The sequence below is a fragment of the Equus asinus genome, chromosome 20 (assembly GCF_041296235.1).
Source record: "Equus asinus isolate D_3611 breed Donkey chromosome 20, EquAss-T2T_v2, whole genome shotgun sequence".
NCBI classification, from domain to species: Eukaryota; Metazoa; Chordata; class Mammalia; order Perissodactyla; family Equidae; genus Equus; species Equus asinus.
In genome coordinates, this window is record NC_091809.1 from 55,504,823 (window position 1) to 55,528,788 (window position 23,966).

The 23,966-nt window shown below is 40.5% G+C and overlaps 1 protein-coding gene and 1 pseudogene across 7 annotated transcripts in view; one reads left to right on the forward strand and one right to left on the reverse strand.

Annotated features, from left to right (window-relative positions):
* Nucleotides 1-23,137, reverse strand: part of ELMOD1 (ELMO domain containing 1) — a 63,736-nt gene extending 40,599 nt beyond the window's left edge. Inside the window, exons 1-2 of one of the 7 annotated variants that reach the window (XM_070490348.1) lie at nt 22,819-23,137; nt 466-567 (exon numbers count right to left, since the gene is read on the reverse strand). In XM_070490348.1, the coding sequence (XP_070346449.1) occupies nt 466-482 (17 nt within the window). In that variant the 5' untranslated portion in view covers nt 483-567; nt 22,819-23,137. The remainder of the gene's footprint in view (nt 1-465; nt 568-22,818) is intronic. The other 6 variants (XM_070490344.1, XM_070490351.1, XM_070490349.1 and 3 more) reach the window with 6 other exon arrangements.
* LOC123278951 (rRNA N(6)-adenosine-methyltransferase METTL5 pseudogene) lies at nt 7,672-14,645 on the forward strand (annotated as a pseudogene).
* Nucleotides 23,138-23,966: the final 829 nt, after the last annotated feature.

Below are 23,966 nucleotides of genomic sequence, written 5' to 3' on the forward strand. Positions count from 1 at the left end.
ATTTGTTTTTTACCAAAAATGAACATTTTAAAATGCCTGTGTCGATTGGCCAGCCAACTGAAATCTAAATTAAGAAATATTTAAAATTCCTTATCTCAGGAAAATGATTCTACACAAATTACATTGATTCCTAGACTACTAATTCCTCAAACGTCAACCTCAAGGTCAGCAGCACACCATTCTTTAGAGATAGACGTGGTGTGAGGTTGTCCAAAGTACTCCCTGCCCCGTGCAGTCTTGTAATGCTTTGTAATCTACTACTTTTAAGTGCTCTCAATATAATATGCATATGGAGTTAGCAGAGGAACCTTGTGACCAAATTACTGTTAGCCAAAACACAATGCTATTTTATGCAATCCCAAGAGACCTGGTTACAGAATCACATGGTGAATTGAAATATTATCCTAATTGGCAAGGAAGTTTCTCTATTTTAGAGGGCTTGTCCAGGGAACCCTACACACTTACCTCAGGAAGTGCTTCATTGTGCCTGTTTTGATTATCCAGATCTTATCCAAACTGTTCTCAAGTAATTGCTTCCAAATTTGCCTTTAGCAAAGTAAGCGTAAGCTGTGGGAAGAAATTAGATATATTTACTATTATGGGGGCTGGAAATCCCAAACCCCAAATTTCTGCTTATCTTAGTAAGCAGACAACACGCTATGCACACAGAACATTATCAACCGAACTGCCCACGTAGCAACGCAATTCAATGGATGGAAATCATAGCTAAAGCCTTTCACTTATAATTATACAATTAGTCTTTCATTTTAAGTCGCTTGCTAGAAGAATTATTAGTTTCATGAGCAATCTCTTCAATAGTAAGCTTTTTCTCTATTTTGGGTATTATTTCTATAACCAGAAGAATAGTATTTGTAAAAAAATAAATAAAAATGAAGAATCATAAAATTAACCACCTGATTTCCAGATATCTCACGGTTTTAAATGTGGCAGCCTCAGCCTTCCAGAAGTACAACTCAAAAATAACTAGGAGCAACTGGCAATGTCTTTAAGCTAAAAAATAGCTATTTAAGAGCCAATCAAATGAATGATATGCCCCGGCCCCATTTTTTTTTTTTTTTTGGCACTGTGAACTAAACAGTAAGATTTTATATTTGTCTAGCTCTTCTCAGTTTACAATTTACTTTCACAAAGTCTACAATATCAGGTTATTGGTTTTCTTCCTTCTGACAAGGAAGACACCAGAAGCTGCCTACAAAGCTGCAAGTTGGAATGAGTCAGGAAGAAACAGACTAGAGAAAATTCTCAAGATCATCAAAAACAAGGTAAGCCTGAGAAACTGCCAGTTAAGAAGTGCCGAAGGAGACATGACAACTAAGTAATGTGGTACCTTGGGGGGGATCCTGGGAGAGAAAAGGGACATTAGGTAACAACTAAGGAAATGTGAATAAGCATGGATTTTATTTAATAATTAGCTATCAATATTGGTCCATTAGTGTGACAAATAAATTAATGTAAGATGTTAACAATAAAGGAAACTGGGTGCTGTAAAGGGAACTCTCTGTGTTATCTTTGGGACTTTTCTGTAAATCTAAAACTATTCTAAAATTTAAAAATTATTACCATATGTTAGTGCTTATGCTCTAGACACAGACTTAGGCCTAGGGATACAGGGTGAACAAGAGAGGCATCAGTTCCATTCTCTAGATCCAACAGTCTTGAGGGAGGAAAGGAGAGAAGATGATACAGGAAAACAAACAGGTACTTAAACACAGTACCGTTGTTCCCCCTTATCTGAGGAGGCTAAGTTCCAAGACCCCCAGTGGATGCCTGAAACTACGGATTGTACCAAATCCTACATATACTATGCTTCTTCCTATGCATACATACCTGTGATAAAGTTTAATTTATAAATTAGGCACAGTAAGAGATTAACAACAATAACTAATAAGAAAATAGAACAATTATAACAATATACTGTAATAAAAGTTACTGTAGATGTTAACAACATCAGCTTACACATTTTGTTCTTTCCTTATTGAGAACTTCCACCTTTTCATTTAAAGGAAGTACTTTATGGCATCTCTTTGGCACATCTGAATTGCCAGCATCACTACCCTTGGGCTTTGGGGCCATTATTAAGTAAAATAAGGGTGACTTGAACACAAGCACTGTGATACCATGACAGTCAATCTGATAACCAAGATGGCTACTAAGTGAATAATGAGCAGGTAGCGTATACAGCATGAATATGCTGGACAAAGGGATGATTCTTGTCCCAGGCTGGAGGGGGTGGGACAGTGTGAGATTTCATCCTGCTACTCAGAACTGGCATGCAATTTAAAATTTATGAATTGTTTACTTCTGGAATTTTCCATTTAATATTTTCAGACTGTGGTTGACTGCAGGTAACTGGAAGTGCGGATAAGGAGGGGACTACTGTATTACAAACGAAAATGGGTGCTGTGACAATGAGATGCGAGATGCCTATCCTAGATGTAGGAGTCAGGGGGTTCCCCAAATAGCATATACAAAGTCCTAAATGCAAACACACAATGTGTGGAAGAGAAAATGTTCAATCTACTAGTGAGTTGCTCAGTGAGAGGGACAAGTTAAAGCAGGGACGGCTGGATATGGAAAGGCAAGAAACGGTCAGATCATCAAAAGCTTTGTAAGCAATATTACAGACGTTTGACTCTTATCCCATGAGCAATGAGAAACTATTGAAAGTTTTCAAACTGAGATGCAACATAATCAGATTTCTAGTTTTAAAAATATACTCTTGTGTATTGTAGTATGTATGTATGTGATTGTCGCATGGAGAATAAATTGGATTGTGGTGAAATTATAGGTAGAGACACCTTTAGAAGGTTGTTACAATAATCCAGGCAAAGATAATAATGGCAGGATAAGGCAATGGACAGAGACAGAAGTGGATGGATTTGAGAGATATTTAGAGGGTAGAATCAACTGAATTTTTGTTAATTGAGTGGAAGTTAGAGAAGGAGAAGGAGGAGTCAAACATTATGCCCATGTTTGTGGCTGGCAACAGGGTAGACAGTGGAATCTTTACTAAGACACAGAATTGTGGAGATGCAGGTTCGGTGTCTGGGTGTATTTGGCGATGTCTGGGACATTTTGAGTTTGCAGAGTCAAGTGGTAGTGTGGATATACATGGATCTGAAGGTCAGGATAGCAGTCCAGGTTGGACACAAAGAGTTCGGATTCCTCAGTATACAGATGGTAAATAAAAGCACAGCCCAGAAGGAATAACTAAGTAAGTAGCATATACAACACCTGTTGTTTGTAACAATATTTCTTTGTCATTAGGATATTATTAAATTAGAATTGTCATGCTATTAAGGTAGTAAAGAATAGGCTATAGTTTAGAAAGACTTTATTGAAATTAAAAAAAAACTTTATCCTTAAATGTTTGAATTTCAGTTAGCTAGTGACAAATAAAAATGGCAAGCAATAGGATATATTGGAGTATATGAGGAAGCCATTTGGTATAAACCTAATTCGGCCTGACTTTTTTTTTTTTTTTTTTCAAAAGGGCCTGACTGTGGCTATTGAGCACGCATTGCATATCTACTTAGACATTTCCTATGGCCAGAACAAAGGCCCTTGAGATAAAGGTGCAACTTTCCCCCACATTAGCATTTCCTTAGGGATAAGCATTTTTCCTTAGGCTGGGAACTGATTGCTGCACTCACCTCCCAGCTCACCTGTGACCACCCAGCTGGAGACAACAGACTGCCACCCTGCTGTGTTCACCAAGACAGCAGACCTACCTGCTATTTCCATCAATCGCTGTGCCGACAGAGCAGTCTCGCGACTATTGTAAAAGGGACATTTCAATCCTATGTGAAACATCCTCTTTGAGGGTATATAACCACCCTTATACCCCGACTTCTTTGGAGTGCTCTGTTCCTTTGTGGAAAGACTCTCCCGGGTTATAATCCTCAGATTTAAGCTCAGAATAAACTCACCCAAATTTTCATTTATAGATTGGATATGGATTATTTTCGTCGACACTAGAAAACTGATTTACCTAAAAATCTCATTTCATAGTGATGTGGGAGAAATGAAGTAACATAATCCTTCAGCTTCCTGTACCTGGGGGTTCCTGAATCCACCCATTTCAAAAAACTTCTCGAACATTTCTGTGCCCAGCACTGTGCTGGATAATGCAAAATAGTTTAATACTATAAAGGAGCCTCACTATTATTTAAGGGGAGATTTGGCAAATATGGCAGAGAGTGTGCACGGTGATTAAGCGTACAAGTTTTGGAGACAGAGAGTTCATATTTGGGATTTCCAATTAGCCAAGTAGCTTCAGACAAGTTGCTTAACCTCTCCAGGATTCAGTTTTTTCCCTGTTAGATGGGGAGAGTAATTATAACTACCTTGCAGGGTTGTTCTAAGGACTGAATGAACCAAAGCATGTAAGGTGCTTAGCATAGTAACAGATATGTAATATGCATTCAATGAGCAATACTCATTGCTCATCGTATTAATATTTTGCCATTCTTTTCTTTCTTTCTTTCTTTTTTGGTGAGGAAGACTGGCCCTGAGCTAACATCTATGCCAATCTTCCTCTATTTTGTATGTGGGACACCACCACAGCATGGCTCGATGAGCGGTGTGTAGGTCTGCACCAGGATCCAAACCTGTGATCCCTGGGCTGCCAAAGTGGAGTGCGTGAACTTAACCACTACGCCATGGGGCCAGCCCCAGCCATTCTTTATTACAGCCTCCTCTAAAGTAAAAGATCATTTTGATAAGTGAAGAATCAATTAGGAGACTGTTAAAATGAATTCTGGCAACTCGTGACCTGAACTGGGACAATGACAGTGGTGATGGAAAGAAGTAAACAGAAGTGGAAAATATTTGGAAAGTAGAATCAATTGGCCTTACTGATTGGATAGGAAAAGTGAAGGGAAGAAAAATAACAATTAGTTCTAATTATCTGTCATCCAAACAGGAAACAAAGACAGCAATTAGTTCTAATTATCTGTCCCCCGATGAGAAAACACCAAAAAGGGCTTTGGTGGCAGAAGAAAGCCTGTGCAAATGGTATCTAAGGCACTGCTCGTTGGTATTCATTAAATAACTTCTCTAAATGTTTTCTGTAGAAAAACAAAAAGAGGGCCCGGCCCGGTAGCGTAGTGGTTAAGTTTGCATGCTCCACATCAGCAGCCTGGGGTTCACTGGTTTGGATCCTGGGCACGGACCTACACACCGCTCATCAAGCCATGCTGTGGTGGCATCCCACATAGAACAACTAGAAGCACGCACAACTAGGATATACAACTATGTACTGGGGCTTTTGGGGGAGAAAAAAAAAATGAAGAAAATTGGCAACAGATGTTAGCTCAGGGCCACTCTTCCTCGCCAAAAAGGATACCTTAAAAAAAAAAGAATTACAGTTTACTTTTAAATCTAGCTTTGTTTTGAAGGAGGCATACTTGTTAATGTCCTATTTACCGTTAACTAGACAATCTGTGTAAAAGGCAGGAACATGGAACAAATCATACTTGGTGCGCAACGTATGATACCCAGGGAGTCACTACAGAAGAGCAATGTCCTCCACGTTGTTCTTCCACGAGTGGTGCTGTGCTAATCGACTCCTTTGCGTTAGGCCTCCTTTGTAGGCAAAGCAGCATTTCTCCAGCGGCTGGGCAGGGCCGAAGGTCGGGGAAAACTTGAGTTTGCTTCTGTCTGCACACAGCTCTAACAAAATGGTAGCCCTGACAGGCTTCTCAAGTATTTTACCCACCAGCCTGTTGACTTTAACTCGATTAAATGTAAGTTACTTGCCTTGTTTATATCTGTCTCACTAATTGAAAAACACTGATACTTTTTGTTTAGTTCAGATTGATTGAGGTAGTATTTACATCAAGTTCGCTCTTGTTTGGTCAGACATTAAGTCCAATGCCACCTGTTTCACAGCATGCAAGGAGAGCACGAAAACCGCTCTGTCAGCTCTCCTTTCCCGACACCTTCCTCTCCAGAGGGGTTTTTAACCTGAGGTGGACATCAGAATTACCTGCTGTATTTTAAATCGCTCCTATTGTCCTAAAAGGATCGGTTTCATGTTTCTCCCCTTTGGACTACGTGCTCCTCTAGGGCACCAGAGAAGCCCCAGGGCCTGATACAATGCCTGGCACATTGAGTTGTGAAATGAGAAACAAAACAGAGTCATTTACCTTTAAGAGCTTTAACATGGAGCCCTGACGCCGTTAAGGAAATGGGTCATAGGCACGTCCTCATGGAGCAGAACAGGAATTTTGAACCTGCAGCTCGCCACAGTGACGGCCTTTTGCCTCCCTCTAGCTAGCTTTAGCAATCAATTCTATTTAGCCAAAATTAGTTTTCTGCCTCCAACCCCAATTAACATTCTTTGCAGTGCAAAGCTCCCTTCTATGCCTTTAAAAGCCCCTGACTTTTACTCCCTAGGGGGACACTGGATTTCTACCTGAATCTGTGCTCCCTGAATTACAATTCTTTGATCCCCAAATAAACACCTCTCTGCCTCCCATTTTGGTTCTGTACGTTTAGCTTAACAGAGCGCTCAACACAGATTTGTTGAAATGAACTCTGTACCCTTTTAGAGAAATGCACTTCTGTAACAGCCCTGATCAATAACAGCACTAATAAAACAAACTAAAAATCTCTCCACTGAAAGAAAAAAAAAACTTTGTAGGTCTTTGTTTAATCAAAATAAAGGATGTGATCATAATTCTGGGCTTCCTGAGCCTCTCAGCCTGTCTGCAGTAACTTCTCCCTCGCGGACGGGCCGCTGCCCCGACCTACGCCGAAGGGCAGGATCAAACGACTGCGCTCGGTGGATCAAACCCCTCCAGAGATCAATGGACGCCTCAGCGCTGCGTGTGGGGCTGTGCGCCCTTGTACCTTTTCTCCAGCTGAGAGGAGAGGGGCAGCGGGGAGTGGGCTGCTGCTTCTGAAAACTCGTCCTCTCGCCCGGCATCAAGGAGCTTGCTCTGCCTCCTTCGAGGGAGCAGCTCCCCGAGGCTCTTTGTAAAGTACCACTGGGGTGACCCTACCTCTTAGAAGCTGATCTATCTATTGAACATCCCAGGGAATAAATTAGAGACTCAACTAGAGGGAACAGAACTCCTGTCTTTAAAATCATAATCCCCACATGAGATGAAAAACGCTGCTTTCTATGTAGCCCTCCAAACTCGGACTGACTGCATCCTCTATGACAACCAAAATGCTTTGTGGACTCAATGTTTGTACATAAATAAAAGGCAATTCACAAAGTAAATACTGTTCTATTCTTATAATTTGCCTAATTTGGGATTGCCCCAGTTTTTTAAAAAATGTTGTATAGAGTACATTTAAAAATAAAATTTAATTTTTAAAATGGTCTTAACTTACAGTCTTATGAATAAAAGCTATTATTTACAAAGTGCTTACCATGCGCCAGGCAATATTCTATGGGCTTTATTTATATTAACTCGCTTACCAGATATCCTATAAAACAAATAATAATAATATCCTCATTTTACAGCCGAGAAAACTGAGCAACAGAGAGGTTCAGGAAGCTTCCAAGGTCACACAGCTGGTATGTGGCAGAGGTGGGATTCAAACCCCTAGCAGCCTGGCTCCTGAGACAGTGTTGTTAGTTAACTTTCTGTGCTGCCTCTGGAAACCACTGAGGTAAAATTCTGAATTGATACAAGAATGAAGAGAATGTACAGTGTATCCAATTCAAAGGAAACTGCAGAGCTGGAGATAACCAAGGCCTGGATGTACACCTGCAACTCAAAATGTAAGAGAGTTCCTCTGGGAGGTAGCTAGGGGATAGCTCTTGAATAACAGTGCCACTGAAAAGAAGCCTCTTTCCTTTCTGGAAGCAGATGTACTACAGAGCTGAAAGTTTCTAAACATAAAAATTTTATGGGAAGAAGTTATATAACAGAGTCAAAAATTATGGGTTTTAGGGGCCAGCCCAGTGGCGCAGGGGTTAATTTTGCACCTTCCGCTTCACTGGCTGAGGGTTTGCCGGTCTGGAACCCAGGTGCAGACCTACGCACCACTTGGCAAACCATGCTGTGGCAGGCCTCCCACATATAAAGTAGAGGAAGATGGGCATGGATGTTAGCTCAGGGCCAGTCTTCCACAGCAAAAACAGAAGGATTGGTGGCAGATGTTAGCTCAGGGCTAATCTTCCTCAAAAAAAATTATGGGCTTTGTATTCTTCATGGAGGCCACATTTTCAAGGACATATAAATCCTTGACAGAGTAATTCTGATATAACTAATAATAAAAATATCCCCTCTCTCCCCCCAATGTAAATCTAGTGCTCCCTTGGGTTTAGAAAATCCAATGAAATTCAGGCTCCTGGTCCACACTGCTATCCGTGTGGTGATTTCATTCTCCCCAAATTATTCTTTGAGTCATGGTCAGGGTGACAGGCTCTTCAAACTGGCATTTTCCCTCGGTTTTCTTTCAGTCTACCTCTGTATGGTCTAGTTTTCATAATACATTGCACCTTTTCCTTTGTAGGTAAAAATATTTATTTATTTTTTTTAGCAAACATAAAATATATCTAATGGTGGGTAAAATATTCCAAATTTATGTAAGAGATAAAAACTAACTTAAATTAGTTTTCTGAAATTCATTGCAAAGGAAAATAAGTTCCGTTCTCCTTTAGATTTCCCTAATTGCTTCTTGTTTTCTTTTCATGCTATGACACCACTAGGAGAAAAAAATTAACCAAATAGGTCAACCTCAAAACAAAACTTACTGTAATTAATGCTAACCAGAAGATGAAAACACGTCACTCCCCCTACCCTGAATCTAGATTAAAAAGGGCAAGTTTGGGCAACATTTTATAGTAGTAGTAAAAAAACCCCTCAGTTTAGCAGCTGGGGAAGAGAGGCACACACAACTTCACTCTGCAGATGATAAAGTCAAGATCGGCAACATAGAAATTATTTGCCACAGATTTAATTTCCTCAGTTTGAGCTATTCTTTTATTTCAGGTGGAAGAAGAAAGAAACAATGTCATATTGAATCACAAATTCATAAATAATAACTTTTATAGTTTTCTCCCCTAAAAATAAGATTGATCGAAAGCTGCTCTGGGTATTAGAAGAGAGCTTGTGGCCAATTTAGTTCAGTTCCGTTTATCCTGTGTTTTTATTATACTATGTCACTTTAAATATTTTCTAAAAATAACTGAGAAAATTTCCTGATGACAGTAATCAACTCTAAGTAAGTTATCTTAACTATGTGGGAATTTCAGTTTCCCTCTTAAATGGTCTCACAGAATGTACTTGCGCCCTGCTGAAGGCTAGTGAAATCAAAATGGTAACATCCCTCAGGCAGGCAGGCAGGCAGAGATTTGCGAAAGAAACAGATATAGGCTTCTCTTTTTGCACCCTTTCTTCGGTGAAGGCTATATTTAGATGGAGAGGGTAAAATGGAGGAGAAAGGCACCAGTCTGATACAGGCCAAAACTTACAGATAACTGAAGCCAAGGTAGTTTTTTTTTGGTTAGGAAGATTGGCCCCGAGCTAACATCTCTTGCCAATCTTCCGCTTTTTTTTTTCCTCCCCAAAGCCCCAGTACATGGTTGTATATCCTAATTGTAAGTCTTTCTAGTTCCTCTATGTCTGATGCTGCCACAGTGTGGTTTGATGGTGGTGTGTATGTCCATGCCCCAGATCTGAACTGGTGAACCCCACGCCACTGAAGTGGAGTGCGGGAACTTAACCGCTGGCCCCAAGCTAGTTTTAAGATGTGATTAATTCAGCTCACAGCTCCCATCAATTCTCTATTATGCTTTGTATGTATGCATACCTGTGGTTGGTTTTAAAGAAATTAGAGAAACTTCTCCAAAACAAGGCTGACCTCAGCAGGAAGCACGTCTCTGTGGGAACAGCAGGCAAGGGCACAGATGTCTTACGGCTAAGGAGTAGCCGGTAAGCCCTGCCAAGTGAGGGGCTGGCTCTAGCTGAGCTGACCCACAAAAACACACAAGGAGGTCAGTCTTCTTAAATCAGGTGGGCCAAGTGTCAGATTCAAATTGGGTGAATAAACGAGTCTAAATTAGCAATTAAGATAATGGCTAAGTTTGTATCACACTTCATATTTTGTCAAGTTCTAAGCAGCACTGTCAGTGCAAGGGAGACCCAGACAGATGAGGGACTCTGTCTTCAAAGGATATAACGCAATCAGACTTACCACGTGAAACGAGGAGGGAAGGGAATGGGAGGGGAGAGAAGAGAAGGTAAAGAAAAATTTCTAAGGCTATTTATGAGCATTTGAAACATATATAGAGCACAATTTTGACTTTATACAGGGGCATGTAAGGAGAGAGAGCAAGCAATATGAACATTTACTATCCCAGAGAAATGAAAAATCTTTCAAATTGTGCATTTACATTTCACACACGTCATATTAGAAATATAATGCTCATGCATAACAATCTCCCTCTGGCCACATTCCAGAACTTTCCATTCCTCCTTCTCTGGTGATTAGCTTGAAAAACGCTCTGCTGACACTCACGAAAATGACCGCTAAGGTTTTTTCCCTTCTTCAGAAATAAAACACTCATCCAGAGTTTATTTTTGTGATTTATAGCAATGGAGGCTATGCAGGCCACAGAATTTGGGGTTGCCTGCAAATATATTTATGATCTGCTTCAAAGGGACAGTGGTTTTCTGGCTTTCACTGTGGTCACCTACATGTATGTACTGTTTTCATGGAGGAAGAAAAGCAGGGAGAGCAGTACTGATGAAATTTGTTTTAATCTATAAAAGAATAAAGAAATTCCAAAACGTAAATATTAATCCATTTTCCCACAAAAATAATCTAGATGTTGTGCATTCTCAATTATATATTTTAGTGGGGTTTTTTTGGTGAGGACGATTCACCATGAACTAACATCTGCACCAATCTTCCTCTATTTTGTATGTGGGACACCACCACAGCATGACTTGATGAGCAGTGTATAGGTCCATGCCCAGAATCCAAACCTGTGAACCCCAGGCCGCTGAAGCAGAGCATGTGAACCTAACCACTATGCCACCAGGCCAGCCTCCTATATATTTTAGTTCTAAAAATTAAATTTCTAAATAAAACCACAATAAAAGAATGGTAAACTCATGTTTGCATTAACATTAAATGGATATGGTTTAACCAATCTAAACTGAGGCTTTTTGCAAAGTTTTCACTTTCATATAATCAGAACATAGTGAGGTCATCTATCTAGAAACATTTGACAGGAAGGTCCGAGCAAATTGGGGTGCTTCCAGGGGCCTGGAAGCAAACAGGTTACTGGGTGCTAAGAAAACTGCAGACCCTCTCCATTCTATCAGAAGAGGTGAGATTTCCTCCTGAAGAGGTTGAGCCAGAAAGGCTCTGAAGGTTCAGACATGAGAAAATGCGATTGAGCTGTCACACTGAATACAAGAAGGTTATGTGAAAGTCTACATGACAAATCTAAGATTTATCCAGGCTTCTTCTTCCACTCAACTCCCAGAACAGAAGCAGCCAGAATGCTCCTTCATAGGTTATTGGAGATTTATCCCTCAGGAAACTACCCAAGACACATGTGGATTTCCCCCAATGAAGCAGCAACCTCTAATGGGACTACTGTGAAGCCAAGTGGTCAAGAAGCCCCCCCTAACCCACGGAAAGCTTCCAAACGGCATTTTAGTGCCTCCACCTTAAATATGAACATATAGCCAGAGACTATCAGACAATTAAAGAAAGTTTCTAACTTGAGTGAATTACAAAGACTCAAAACAAAGAAAGGTGAAAAAGGGAATTTAGAAGAAACAGAGGCAATGCAAAGAGAAGAAAACTATAATACATCATAATTAATTTTCACAAATATAAGAAAAAAGGGAACAAGAAATAATAGAAATGAACATTCAGAGAATAAGAAAATGTTTATGGAAATTTTCTTAAATGACAGAAATGAAAGATCAAGTTGAACAAATCTTCCAGATTTGAGGAAATCTGTCAAGAAGAAATTGATAAAAAGATGAAAAATGGGAGAAAATTGGCGAGAAAAAGAATCAACATCCATATAACAGTCATTCCAGAGAGAAAGAAAAGTGAAAATGTATGTGAAAAGACTGTCAAACAAATAATACAAGAAATTCTCCAAGAACTAAAGAACATGAGTCTTTAGATCAAACAGGCCCACAGGGCACACAGCTCCTTAAATGACAAAAGATCCTCACCGAAGCACGTCATGATGAAATTCCACAACATAAAAGTTTCCAGCAGGGGAGTGAAAATAAACATACAAAGGGCTAAGAATCAGAAGTGTCCAATTTGTCAAGAGGAACATAGAAGCAGGAATACAAACTCCGAGAAAAAATTCTTTCTGATTTAGATTTATATACCCAGCCAAAATATTAAGCATGAAGGGAGAATGAAGACAATTTTAGACACACAAGGCCTTCCATGTACCTCCCAAGCATGCCTTTTTAGGAGCTTCTAAAGGAAGCATTCCACCAAAATGAAGATGGGGAATGAGAAAGACATTGGACCCAGGAATCAGAAGGTTCCCTACTGGAGAACGGTGAAAGGAACTCTCAGAATGATGGTGAATGAGGGCTTAAAAAAAGGATGTCTCCATGAAAAAAACTGGAACCGACAGATTTTTTGACATGTATGAATGTATGGAGAAAATATTTACAGTTCTATTGGTTTGGGGATAAATTTGTGATATGTGTAATAGAAAAATAAGCAAGTAAAAATAGGCCAAGTACTAATACTTGGGAAAACAAAAAGTTGTACAAAAAGAAAATACAGTAGTCTTGCCTTATTTGCAGTTTCCCTTTCCTTGGTTTCAGTTACCTGTGGTTAACCATAGACCAAAAATATTAAACAAAGAATTCCAGAAATAAACAGTTTATAAGTTTTAAATTCCACGCTGTTCTGAGTAGCGTGATGAAGTCTGGCATCCTCCTGTTCCATCCCACCCAGGATATGAATCACCTGTTTGTCCAGCATGTCCACGCTATATTTGTACCTGCCCATTAGTCACTTAATAACCATCTCGCTTATCAAATCGGCTGTTGCAGTGATTGTGTTCAAGTAACCCTTATTATACCTAATAAATGTCCCCAAAGCACAAGAGTAGTGATGCTGGCAATTTGGATATGCCAAAGAGAAGCCATAAAGCGCTCCCTTTAAGTGAAAAGGTGAAAGTTCTCGATTTAATAAGGAAAGAAAAACAAATTGTATACTCAGGTTGTTAAGATCTATGGTAAGAAAGAATCTTCTATCTGTGAAATTGTGAAGAAAGAAAAAGAAATTCTTGCTAGTTTTGCTGTTACACCTTAAATGTGTATGTATAGGAAAAAATATAGCATATATAGGGTTCACAGTTTCAGGCATCCACTGGGGGTCTTGGAATGTGTTCCCTGTAGATAAGAGGGGACTACTGTATAATCAAATGTAAATAAAATTTACATTGTCAAAATTTACACTTATTTTGTTATTCACTAATTAATTAATTTAATTTGTTATCATATTAACAAAATTAGTAATATTGGGAGAATTGAGGAAGAAGTGCATGTGTGTAAGACAGAGGAGTTACATATGAAAGTTAAATCTTCATTTCAATAGGAAAAAATCAGTGGATCTAATACTTTAAAAAAATTGAGAAATAGCAGTATAAGCTGACTATTTAAAAGTAAGGTTGAACCCACCAGAAGAAACAGCTAAAAGAATTAAAGTGGGTATTTATGAGAAACAAATCTGGAATGGAGATGGATTAGGGTAAGAGGATTGCTATTTTTCATTATAATGTTATATAATTATATGATGTCTTAAATGATGTGTGAGTATTACTTTGATAAAAACAAAAACTTAAATGTAAAAGAGAGGACACACACAGGGAGATGCTTCCAGCCTCCTGAGGTCCAGTGCCCTTAAACCCTGTGAACCCACACTTCAACAAAAAAGAAAAGAAAAAGAAACTAAGGCTCAAAGAACCAGAAAGTCACCTGCAACAAATGGATGGATTTGAAAAGCTACTTCTAGAACAGTATCCAACCAGGCCACGCATTGCAGGTTGTATGTTAGATTTGACATAGATGAAGATGCACTGAAAATATTTAATAGGAAAGTGGAAGAGTTTGAGTTAACAAATGTTGACATGGTTCAATGTGATGTGTGCCCATTATCTAACAGAATGTCCAAGTTATTTGATACAGTAACTATGAATCCTCCCTTTGGGAACAAAAATAATAGAGGGATAGATAGGACTTTTCTGAGGATTGCTTTGGAAATGGCAAGAACTTCAGTACAGTCGTGCACTTCATAACGTTTCAGTCAGTGACAGACTGCATATATGACAGTGGTCCCATAAGATGAATACCATATAGCCTAGGTATGTAGTAGGCTATACCATCTAGATTTGTGTGAGTGCACTCTGTGATGTTCACAGAACAGCGAAATTGCCTAACGACCCATTTCTCAGAATGTATCCACATTATTAAGTGACGCATGAGTGTATATTCTTTGTACAAATCCTGACCAGAGAACATATTCAAAAGAAAGCTTCAGAATGGAAAATCAAGATAAATATTATTACAGAGCTACTCTATGACCTGTCAGCATTATATACATTTCTTAAAAAGAAATCAGTGGACATTGAAGTGGACCTAATTTGGTTTTCTTTTTAAAAACTTCCAAAGCAAAAGCATCTTAAAACCTAATTACAATAAATACAATATTTGTTTATTTAAAAAATGCCACAAATTATAGATACCTTTTTCAGGCATGTAATAATGATACTGTGACCACGGGTTTTTGAAAAGTCATTATCTTTTAGAGATACACACTGAAAAATTTACAAATGGTACGATACGTGCCTAGCATTTGCTTCAAAATAAAACGGGGTAGATAGAGAGTAGGGGTGAAATCAAAAAGCAATGGTCATGAGTTGGTGATTACTGAATATTGGGATCCATTACACTATTCTGTCTACTTCTATATATATTTGAAATTTTCCAAATAAAAAAGTTACCAAAAAAAAAGGTGCCAACCACTGGGAATCACTGTAAGTATACTGGGCATTTTTTTCCAGCCAAGCAAGGACATGATGATTAGTACCTGAATTTGTTCATAACAGAAGTTAGAGGTAAATCCATTCCTCTTCAACAACTTTGGGAAATTACAACAACGAGCAGGATTTTGGTATTTAACCCATACCATTTCCACAACTGACTTAGTTCTCTTAGGGTCTCTTTAAATCCCCTACTCTAGAGGCCCCAGTGTGGTGTTAGGTATTGTCATTTTTTAGTAATTACTACTGAGCTTTTTTCTTAGTGATAAAAAATATAATAGTATATATCAATGACATCTTAGATTCAGTGAAAAATGATAGATGGGCTGAGGAGAAAAAAGTGGCAACTAAAACATGGCACACTCTAACAATGTTTCCTAATTTCATAAATGTTAAGACGAAAAAAATTTGCCTCTTGGAATTGATGAAATACAATATTTTCCCCAAAAGCAACTTTTCTTATCCTAACTCTTCATCTCCAAACTAAATCAATCTTTAGAATCAGTAGATCCACAGAAGGATCTCTGCCTCCACCTGTTTGCCTGTGGCATCCCTACCTCCTCCTACTTGTCCCCGTAGCACTAATTTGAAAATACCAGATTTGTGTGCCTTTCCTTCTGTCCAATGCCAAGCAAGGTGCCTTGTTCCAGAAATACTCAGAAAATGAATAAACGTTTCCTTTCGTGCCTTTCAGGGTGTTTTGTGTTCAACAGGTCCTAAAGACTGACCAATATGCCAACATAAGCATGGACTCGCACCCTCTACCAGTCAAAAGTTTATCACAAGGAACAGAAACTAGCTCTGCCTATTTAAGCAGACAAGGAACTTGTTCTGAAGGTAACCCACACAATTTCCAGGAGCGCTAGAGAACTGGGTTTAGAGGTTACATAGCCAAAAATAACCCTTAAAATGGTTGGTCCAGTGTAGACACCTCTACTGCTGCCACCAGGTCCAGACTCTTGAAGCTAGCCCCACCGACCCCCCAGTACTGGTCAAGGGGCATTGCTCCCCTGAGGCACAGTCTGGGTCATGGGCCCATGCCTATGATGCAAGGTGTCTGAGAAAGGAAGCATCTGGCACTTTTAGCTCCCATAGTGAGGAATGGGCTCTGCCTCATAATGTGGGAGAGCCCCCAAGGTGGGAAAGAGGTTCAGATGGTGGTGTTCAAAAGGAATGGTAAGTGCTCACTCTACACTATAAACAAATACCTTTGAAAGCCAAAATATAATACAGAGCAGTAGAGTAAACATAGAGTACCCTGAGTGAACACGTTTGTCTTTCGTCTTTGTCTAATTTGATTAGGGGGACTGTGCATTTTTACTTTAGAACCTGAAGACACGTCTATTTTATGGCTATTCAAAATATACATCATTCTGAACTAATTTCAAGTATGATCTTAGATAATTAAAGAATACCTGGAAATAGTCTCTTTAATTTAACCCAGTGGGGGTCAAAGAGTAGATGAACTTATTTTGAGTCATGATTATATCATTATCCAAGGAATAATCACTAAGTAAAAAAGAATAAGGATAGATATTCATTACAAAGCAAGGAAAGGATGTACAATTGTTATATGTTACATAAATGTTACTAAGCTGAATTAGACATGGGCAGATTCATGTTTAAGTGCCTGGGAGCTCAATTTAAACTGCATAATCAGATTTAGGAGGTGCTTTTAAGGTCACGTGGGCCAACGTCCTACCCAATAAAGGCATTCCCTCTTATTACATCCCTGACTCGTGGCCCAAAATGTATCACTTTCAGTACAGTGTTATATTGTTTGTTCCTGACCTTTTTGATGTGGACACTATCATCTATGAATCCAACCAAAGATGACAGTAATCTTGCCTATACTGTTGGTTAATATCAAGTGCACTAAAACTATTTTTCACAACCCAAACTGTTGTTAAACTAGGACTTCTACTCCCTGTTTTGCGCAACTGATTTTAGAACCTAAATGAAGCCAACATCTATTCTTTTTAAATATAATCTTAGTTTCAGCCCTTGCTCTGGGATAAGGGATATCAAGTTTAATCCTGATTATCATCCAAATTCATTAGTGCTTTGAGCTTTATATTATCAACAAACCTGATATATGCATCATCTAAGCATATCTGAGCGGTTGATAAAAGTGTAGAAATGTCAGGGTCAAGGCAAGAGCTCTGGGGCAGGTCAACAGAAACCACCTTCTCATGTTGGCTTCCATGCCTGTGAACAGCTGGGTGCAGCTCTGAGGATGGCTGATCAAGCCAATTATTAGACTGCATCCCAGACCTCATTTCTGCATCTCACCCACAAAGATTACTCAAGAGCCTAGTTGACAGACGTGTACCAGAAGATTGTGGAGATGTAAACATTTGATGAGTCTGGCTCTTTGTGAATACTCTAGGTTATCTACAACTTAAAGGAATCACAGGAGGGAATTTTGATATAACACAGAACTCCTTGGTGAAGCAAAAATTATAAACCAATCCTTCTGTTTTATAAGTTGATTTTCACATACTAGGTTCATATATTGGGCTACATATACATTATAAATGAGACAGAATATGAAAGTCAAAATTCTATCTTAGATATTTTAATACAGGCTTTTAAAATTATGACTAATGATGTGCATAACATACATTTTAATTAAAACAGCATTCATAAATGTATACTATTTTAAGAGAATGTATGATTAAACTTCTCAATTAAAAACAATTGTTTTAAATGGATAATTTAAACGGATTCTAAGACCAAAGAAAATCTGAAGTTAAGATGTAAGTGTTCTACTGGACTATAGAATCTTCAGAAAATCTGGCTTCCAAATTCTGAAGGGTAGAACATTCGTTTTCTTCTAAAGGAAAAAGGAAGAAATATACTTGTAGAGTAAGTTCATTCCAGAGATCGATTCACACTTAAAATATTTATAACGCCAACTGATGATGTAAAAAAAAGTCAGGGAACAGACTTTATGATGTCATTGATGATATTTGCTAACCCAAAAAGCAGCTGTAGGATAAATAATTAGTTTCATTATGAAGGAAACCTTGAAAACATATGGCAGCTTTTCACCATCTACTTGTACAAGGGAAATAGGAAGGCAAGTTACAGCGCTGAAATAAGCTCTTAGACCAAGCATTCTAATTAACCAAGTCCTAATCCCAATAATTAAAATGGAAACTACGTTTAAAAGGTACGTAAACACCTTTGAATCTGCAGGCATTAGCTTGTGTGAGACTGATTTTTTAAAAGGGTCTTAATGAACTCTCCTTAAGCATTTACCACAATCATCTTGCTTTATACCAAAAAAGCAAAAACTCAAACAGCAAATGATGAATTATTTCTATGGCATCTGAAACATCAGAGAGTACACAGACAATACACAAATTGTCTAATTACACTGAGAATGAAGTAATTTATCCCTTACAATAGTAGTAATAGTTAACGTTTTATAGACATAGAGGATTGGATTGGGCACAATATTATTTTTTAAATGTGCACATCTTCCATTTTACAGCATAGAAACCGACGTAAAATAAGACTTTCTCGTGGTCAGCAAAAGTGAGCTGGAGGGTTAAAAGCTCCTGGGATGCAAGAACATACTGTCTTCAGATTCTTTAAATTCAGAATATTTACTGAGGACTTAGAATGTGAATTGAGCACACAATTTCAGTTAAAGCTCTCTCTGGTTGACAGTCCATGTAAGCTGTCATTAGAGATCACTGAAGTAAGCCTTTCTTTAATATATCCACATGAAATCTTGCTGAAAATAAAACCTACAGTCCAATTGCCTTGAAATTTTAGCAACTTCAATATGTCCTTGATCACTTTTTTTCTCATGTATTATCAGAATTATAAGGCAAGATATGTTTGGCAGATACTTCAAAGAGGAACAGCACAAATACCTGAAATTGAATTGTTTTCTGCTCTATTTTAAAGAATAATTATTTGATAAGAAAGACTCCAATTAACCATTTCATTATACATTTTAGCATAGGGTAATTTTCATGATTTCAAGAACTTCTTTAAAGTATGAAGTAGAAATTTAACCATACATATGGATACTCAAATATATGAAGGTCTTCTGAAGATGGTCCTTAAGACAATTAGATTTGTTGACAGAAGTGCAATCTAGAATGGCACTCTATTGTCATTTGCTTGAGTTTGGCAAATTGGAATCTTCAAGAAATGAGTAACTGTTCTCTATACAGGCTGCACTGGTTTGATCTTCAACTTCCCCGGAAACATCGTATGCTGATCAATAGTGAAAGTACCCACTGGGTCTTCAAAGACACAAATATAAGTGGTATTTTTTTGGAATTAATTGTATTTGGAACATGCTGAGTAGGTACTCTCTGGTACTACAAGCATATGGTCATTTTCACATAGTGCTATTTCTGTAAAATCTACATTCTTTTCATCATCGGAATCCGCTTCCTTAAAGATAGCTGGACCAAGTCAGGAAATAACTGCTATTTAATATCTTTTTCTACTTGAAGAAATAGGTTTCCTAAAACCACAACAACTGCTTATCTTATTTCAGGACTTTGTGCCAGAAGCAACTGAATATTGATCAGCATCTCAAATATTTTATTTAAATACCTACATTTATATAAAAATAATACAACTTTTAAATATTATACTCCAGTATTGTTTGATGATGACCTTTTACCTGAGGAAATCAGATGGTATCGGGATAGTGAAGGAGCACTTTAGTCAGGGCAGAACAACTGCTTTTTTAATGCAATGAGACGCATTCACCCAAATACCATTTACCAATTCCTGCACATGTTCTTTTCAACTCCTTCTTCCATTCGCATCAGCAACTATTTAAAGTCTTTCTTTTCAGAATACCCTTCACACTTCTCTCATTCTCAGCAGGCCACTCTGTCCTCCAGCTGAGGCCATCAGGTAAAATCCTTCAACTTATAGGTCCACTCCACTAGCTATAAACCCATGAATTCCTTTCCTTCTTTCCTCCCAGATCTTACTCTCTTCTTCAAGGCCAGATCTGTCAAAATGGCTGGTCATCTCACACCCTGACTGGAGCTGCCCAGCAGAATTCAGTGTCCCTCCAGGCTCCTAAGTGGACACCCCCCACACCTGGCATAGCAAGTCTCACATCTTATGACACAGATCCCTCCCCTCGACTTCGCCTACTCATCTTTGTAGATTAGGCATCTCTCACTAAGCCCAGCAAGCAGAGATACTCAACAAATATGTATTGAACTGAAACTGCTTACTTTTAAGCATGAGTTATTTTCAATAGCTTGAACCAGAACTCAGCTTGTCCCAGATTGTCTGCAGAACAGCATATGATTTCTGCTCCACTTTATTTTTTCAACCCATAAGTGACCCAAAAAAGAGGGGTGAGAAATTTCCAGTGACTAGAATTGCCAGATAAAATATAGGCTACCCAATCAAAACCGAATTTCAGAGAAACAACAAATCACTGTTTGTAGTATATGCATGTCCTAAATAGTGCACCGGACATACTTATACCAAAAGCAATGATTTTTCGTTTCTCTGAAATTCAAATTTAACTGGAAAGCCTGTATTTTTATTTGCTAAATCTGACAACGCTACCAGTGACTGTCTAAAAACTCTCAGAGAACTCAAGGAATGCTTCTTTAGAACACCTGGAGGTCTAGCCAAGCTCTGCAAACTTCCCAATTGACCAGATTTTTTGTCTGTTAATACAGCTGGGGTGATTTGTGAGCATCTCAGTAATACGCTTTAGGAAATGGTGTTTATTACGTAAAATTTTCACTTATTTTGTTATTTCATAGAATTCCCTTCTAACACTATTATCAATAATTTTAGCACAAAGAATACTGTAATGTTGCTCAAAATCTCTTGGAAAGCTGATATTCATAGAGTTATTACCATGCCTAAGTTAATTCCGAGCTACATGTATTAGTAATTAACAATCTTTGAAAATTTCATATTTTCAACTAAACCAGCAAAACACAATAAGGGAAATAAATGTCTTCCATTTTGGGATTTCTCTTCTTCGTTAATCAAGCACAGTGAGACATACTGTCCTCACTAACAGGCTGGGGAGAAGCAGCCTGGCAGGCGGAGGTGGAGCCTGTGATGTAACTGCAGTGGGTCTTTGTTGGAAAAGCCTTTCCTAAATGTGAAACATCTGTAAATTGACGCTTCAGCTTCACCGTGTATGCACTGGCAAGAGAAAAGAGTTGCCGCTTTTGGCATTGTGTGTATCTTGAAGGCTTGAAATCTTAATCAACAGAAGAATTCCTCACAGGTCGTTTAGAGACATACCTGTCTCAGGAATGGAAGAAAAAGCGGGTTTCTTTTGCAAAGGAGTACCATTTTAGAGTGGTAACTGCTGTCTGTGGCTGTTTACTGATTAATGGTGATGGTGCAATGAAAGTTATAACCCAAAGTCTAAGGAAAAATGCCCTACAGCTTGTTCCAATCCTGGAAGTTCTTTACATTAATGCTCTCTTCCTTCAGTGCTCCTGAGAGGAATTACAGAAAAGATATTAATTTCTTATTCCCAGGAGAGAATTAGGGAGAGATAAAAACCTCCCAATGTAGAGGGATACAACACTGTGCCTTCCTCCAAATTTGAACTAGACTGATCCTCAGAGACAACTTCTAGGGAGAGAACGACTAAGTCCTCTGTAACTACCTCGTTTAATAGGACGATAATGAATTAAGATGTTTATCACAACGCAAGCACACTACCTGTTTTCCACCATATTGGCAGCCCCAGTTAAGGACCGTTAAGCTACGGGCACAACACGCACACTGCAGAGATGCAGAACAATGCCTGGATGCCTGCCCAAAACTGGTCTCTCCAAATGACGGACTCAATTTATGGTTCCAATCTAAAGCTCATCCGGAGTTAGCAGCGTCATTTTCCTAGTTGCTGTGGGAAAGGGATGAAATTTGGAAATCTCAAGGCACGGAGCTTCCACCTGCCTGTGCAGAACTGAAAGGCTGACAAACATATTCATTAAACTTGATCTGAAGCAAGTGAGCCTGCGAGGTCATTCCTGAAATATTCATAAGATGTGTTACCGGACTCGCCACTTAGAGGCTGAGCAGAAAGACGGTGAGTAGGAGCAGCCCGCACCCACAGTTGGAGCAAAGGCGCTCACAACAGCACACCCCCCACCACAACACTCCACTGTTCTGCCTTTAACAGCTCTGTTGGCCGTCGCTCCCCACTCGTCCGTTCAATTCCACCTGCCCAGGAAAGAGAGATGCTCTAATAAGTGAGGAGTTTCCCAGCAGTTGGAAGAGGCACCAGGCGCCAGCCCCTCAGTTCCTCCGGGCTCACAGCACAGATGACCCCCAGCCCCGTGGCCCCGCCAACCCGTAGCCCTGAACTGCCCCAGGGGCCGAAACCCACGGGGCAGGGGGACCCCAGGATCCAGACTGGCCACTCGCCCGACCCAGGCGGCCCTTCTCCACCTCCTATTTTGGCCTGTGCCAGGGACGCCTCCTCCAGAGCCCTCGCGTGCAGTCGCTAGGTGACCCTGGCCGAGATACAAACAGCGTCTCGCGCTGACCAGCAGCCTCGCGGTTGTTAATTTTGGGAGCAGGAGGAGGAAAGGATTACGGTCCTAGGTGACTCCTAAGCCCCGACACCGAGGCAGAGCGCACTTTCATTCACGTCCCCTCTCTGCCCGCAACCCTTATATTTCTGCTGCGCCCCAGTCGCAGCGCATCTCGCACAGAGCCTCGCGACCTCGCCGCCACCTGTCTCCTCTCCAAGGGCATTCGCCCCTCGCCCCTCCGCTCCTCCAGGGTCGGCCCCAGGCGCCCCTGCTCACCTGCACTCCGGCGGCCGCAGAGAGCTCAGCAGGTGCTGGCACGCGGCAGTCGGGTCTCCATCTCCGCCTTCCCCAGGCGCTGCGGCTCCGCGCTGCGCGGCGGCGATCGACGCGGTCCGTCCCCGGTGCCGAGGCTGGACCGGGGTGGCCGCGGCTGCCGCACTGGCTGCGGGCGCGGGAGGGGCGGGGGCGGGGCGGGAATCTGGGTCGCGTGGAGCGGAGCAAGCCGGGATGCACCCGGGGCGGCCCGCGGCGAGGAGGCGACCGAGAGCAGCCCGGGGAGGGCGTGCAGAGGTTTCCCTGGGAGCGCGACGCGGGCGGCGACTGAGCATGCCCAGTCCGCGAGCCGGGGGCGCGGGCGCGGTGCCGGGGGAGGGAGCGCAGCCCCCTGCGCGGGCGTCTGGGGGTGGGGAAAGGGTTAAATCTGCGGACCCGGTTGCGGTGGGCAGAGAGCCGGCGGTTGGCCGCAGTGGCCCAGTATAATTGCGCCTGGATGGACCCCTCAGAGGAGCCGGGTACTGGAAGATGATGAACCTCAGGAGACCTGTGAATGGGATTCGCAGAGTCCCGGAATGAGTGGGTACGGTGTGTTCCTCGCTCCCTCCCGGGAGAATTGTCCAGATGTCAAAGTTTGTCTTTAGCTCAGCTCCAACCTCTGCGGTCTCACTGAGTGGTTTCCGCAATCTAGACACCCACCCCTCAACTGCTTTCCTGTGCCTTGGGACCTCCCCCGCAGGGGTGCCCAGGCAGCCTCCGCTTTTCGCGACTCCTGGACCGGTCGGGTCAAGTTCTCAAAAAGCCAGCTCTTTAATTAGGTGTAATTGATAGATCGTGTCAGTCTACCCAGGTCACCTATCTGCATTTCAACCAGGGCTTCAGAAACAAACAACTTAACCCCGGGGTTAATTATAATGGATGAATTATAGACACCGTGGTCTGGGGCTATGTGGGGAACATTTCTTCACAGTGCAATACGACCGGCCCAGAACTCACTCACACACACGCGCACACACACTCGGAAACCCGTGCCTGTCTTTGTTTCTTCGGTATTGTATTTCATGTTTGATGAAGAACGTTTTCTCCATATCTAATCGAAAAGTTTCTTACGTTAGAGGCGGCATAGTGTCAGGGAAAGAGGATGAGCTTCG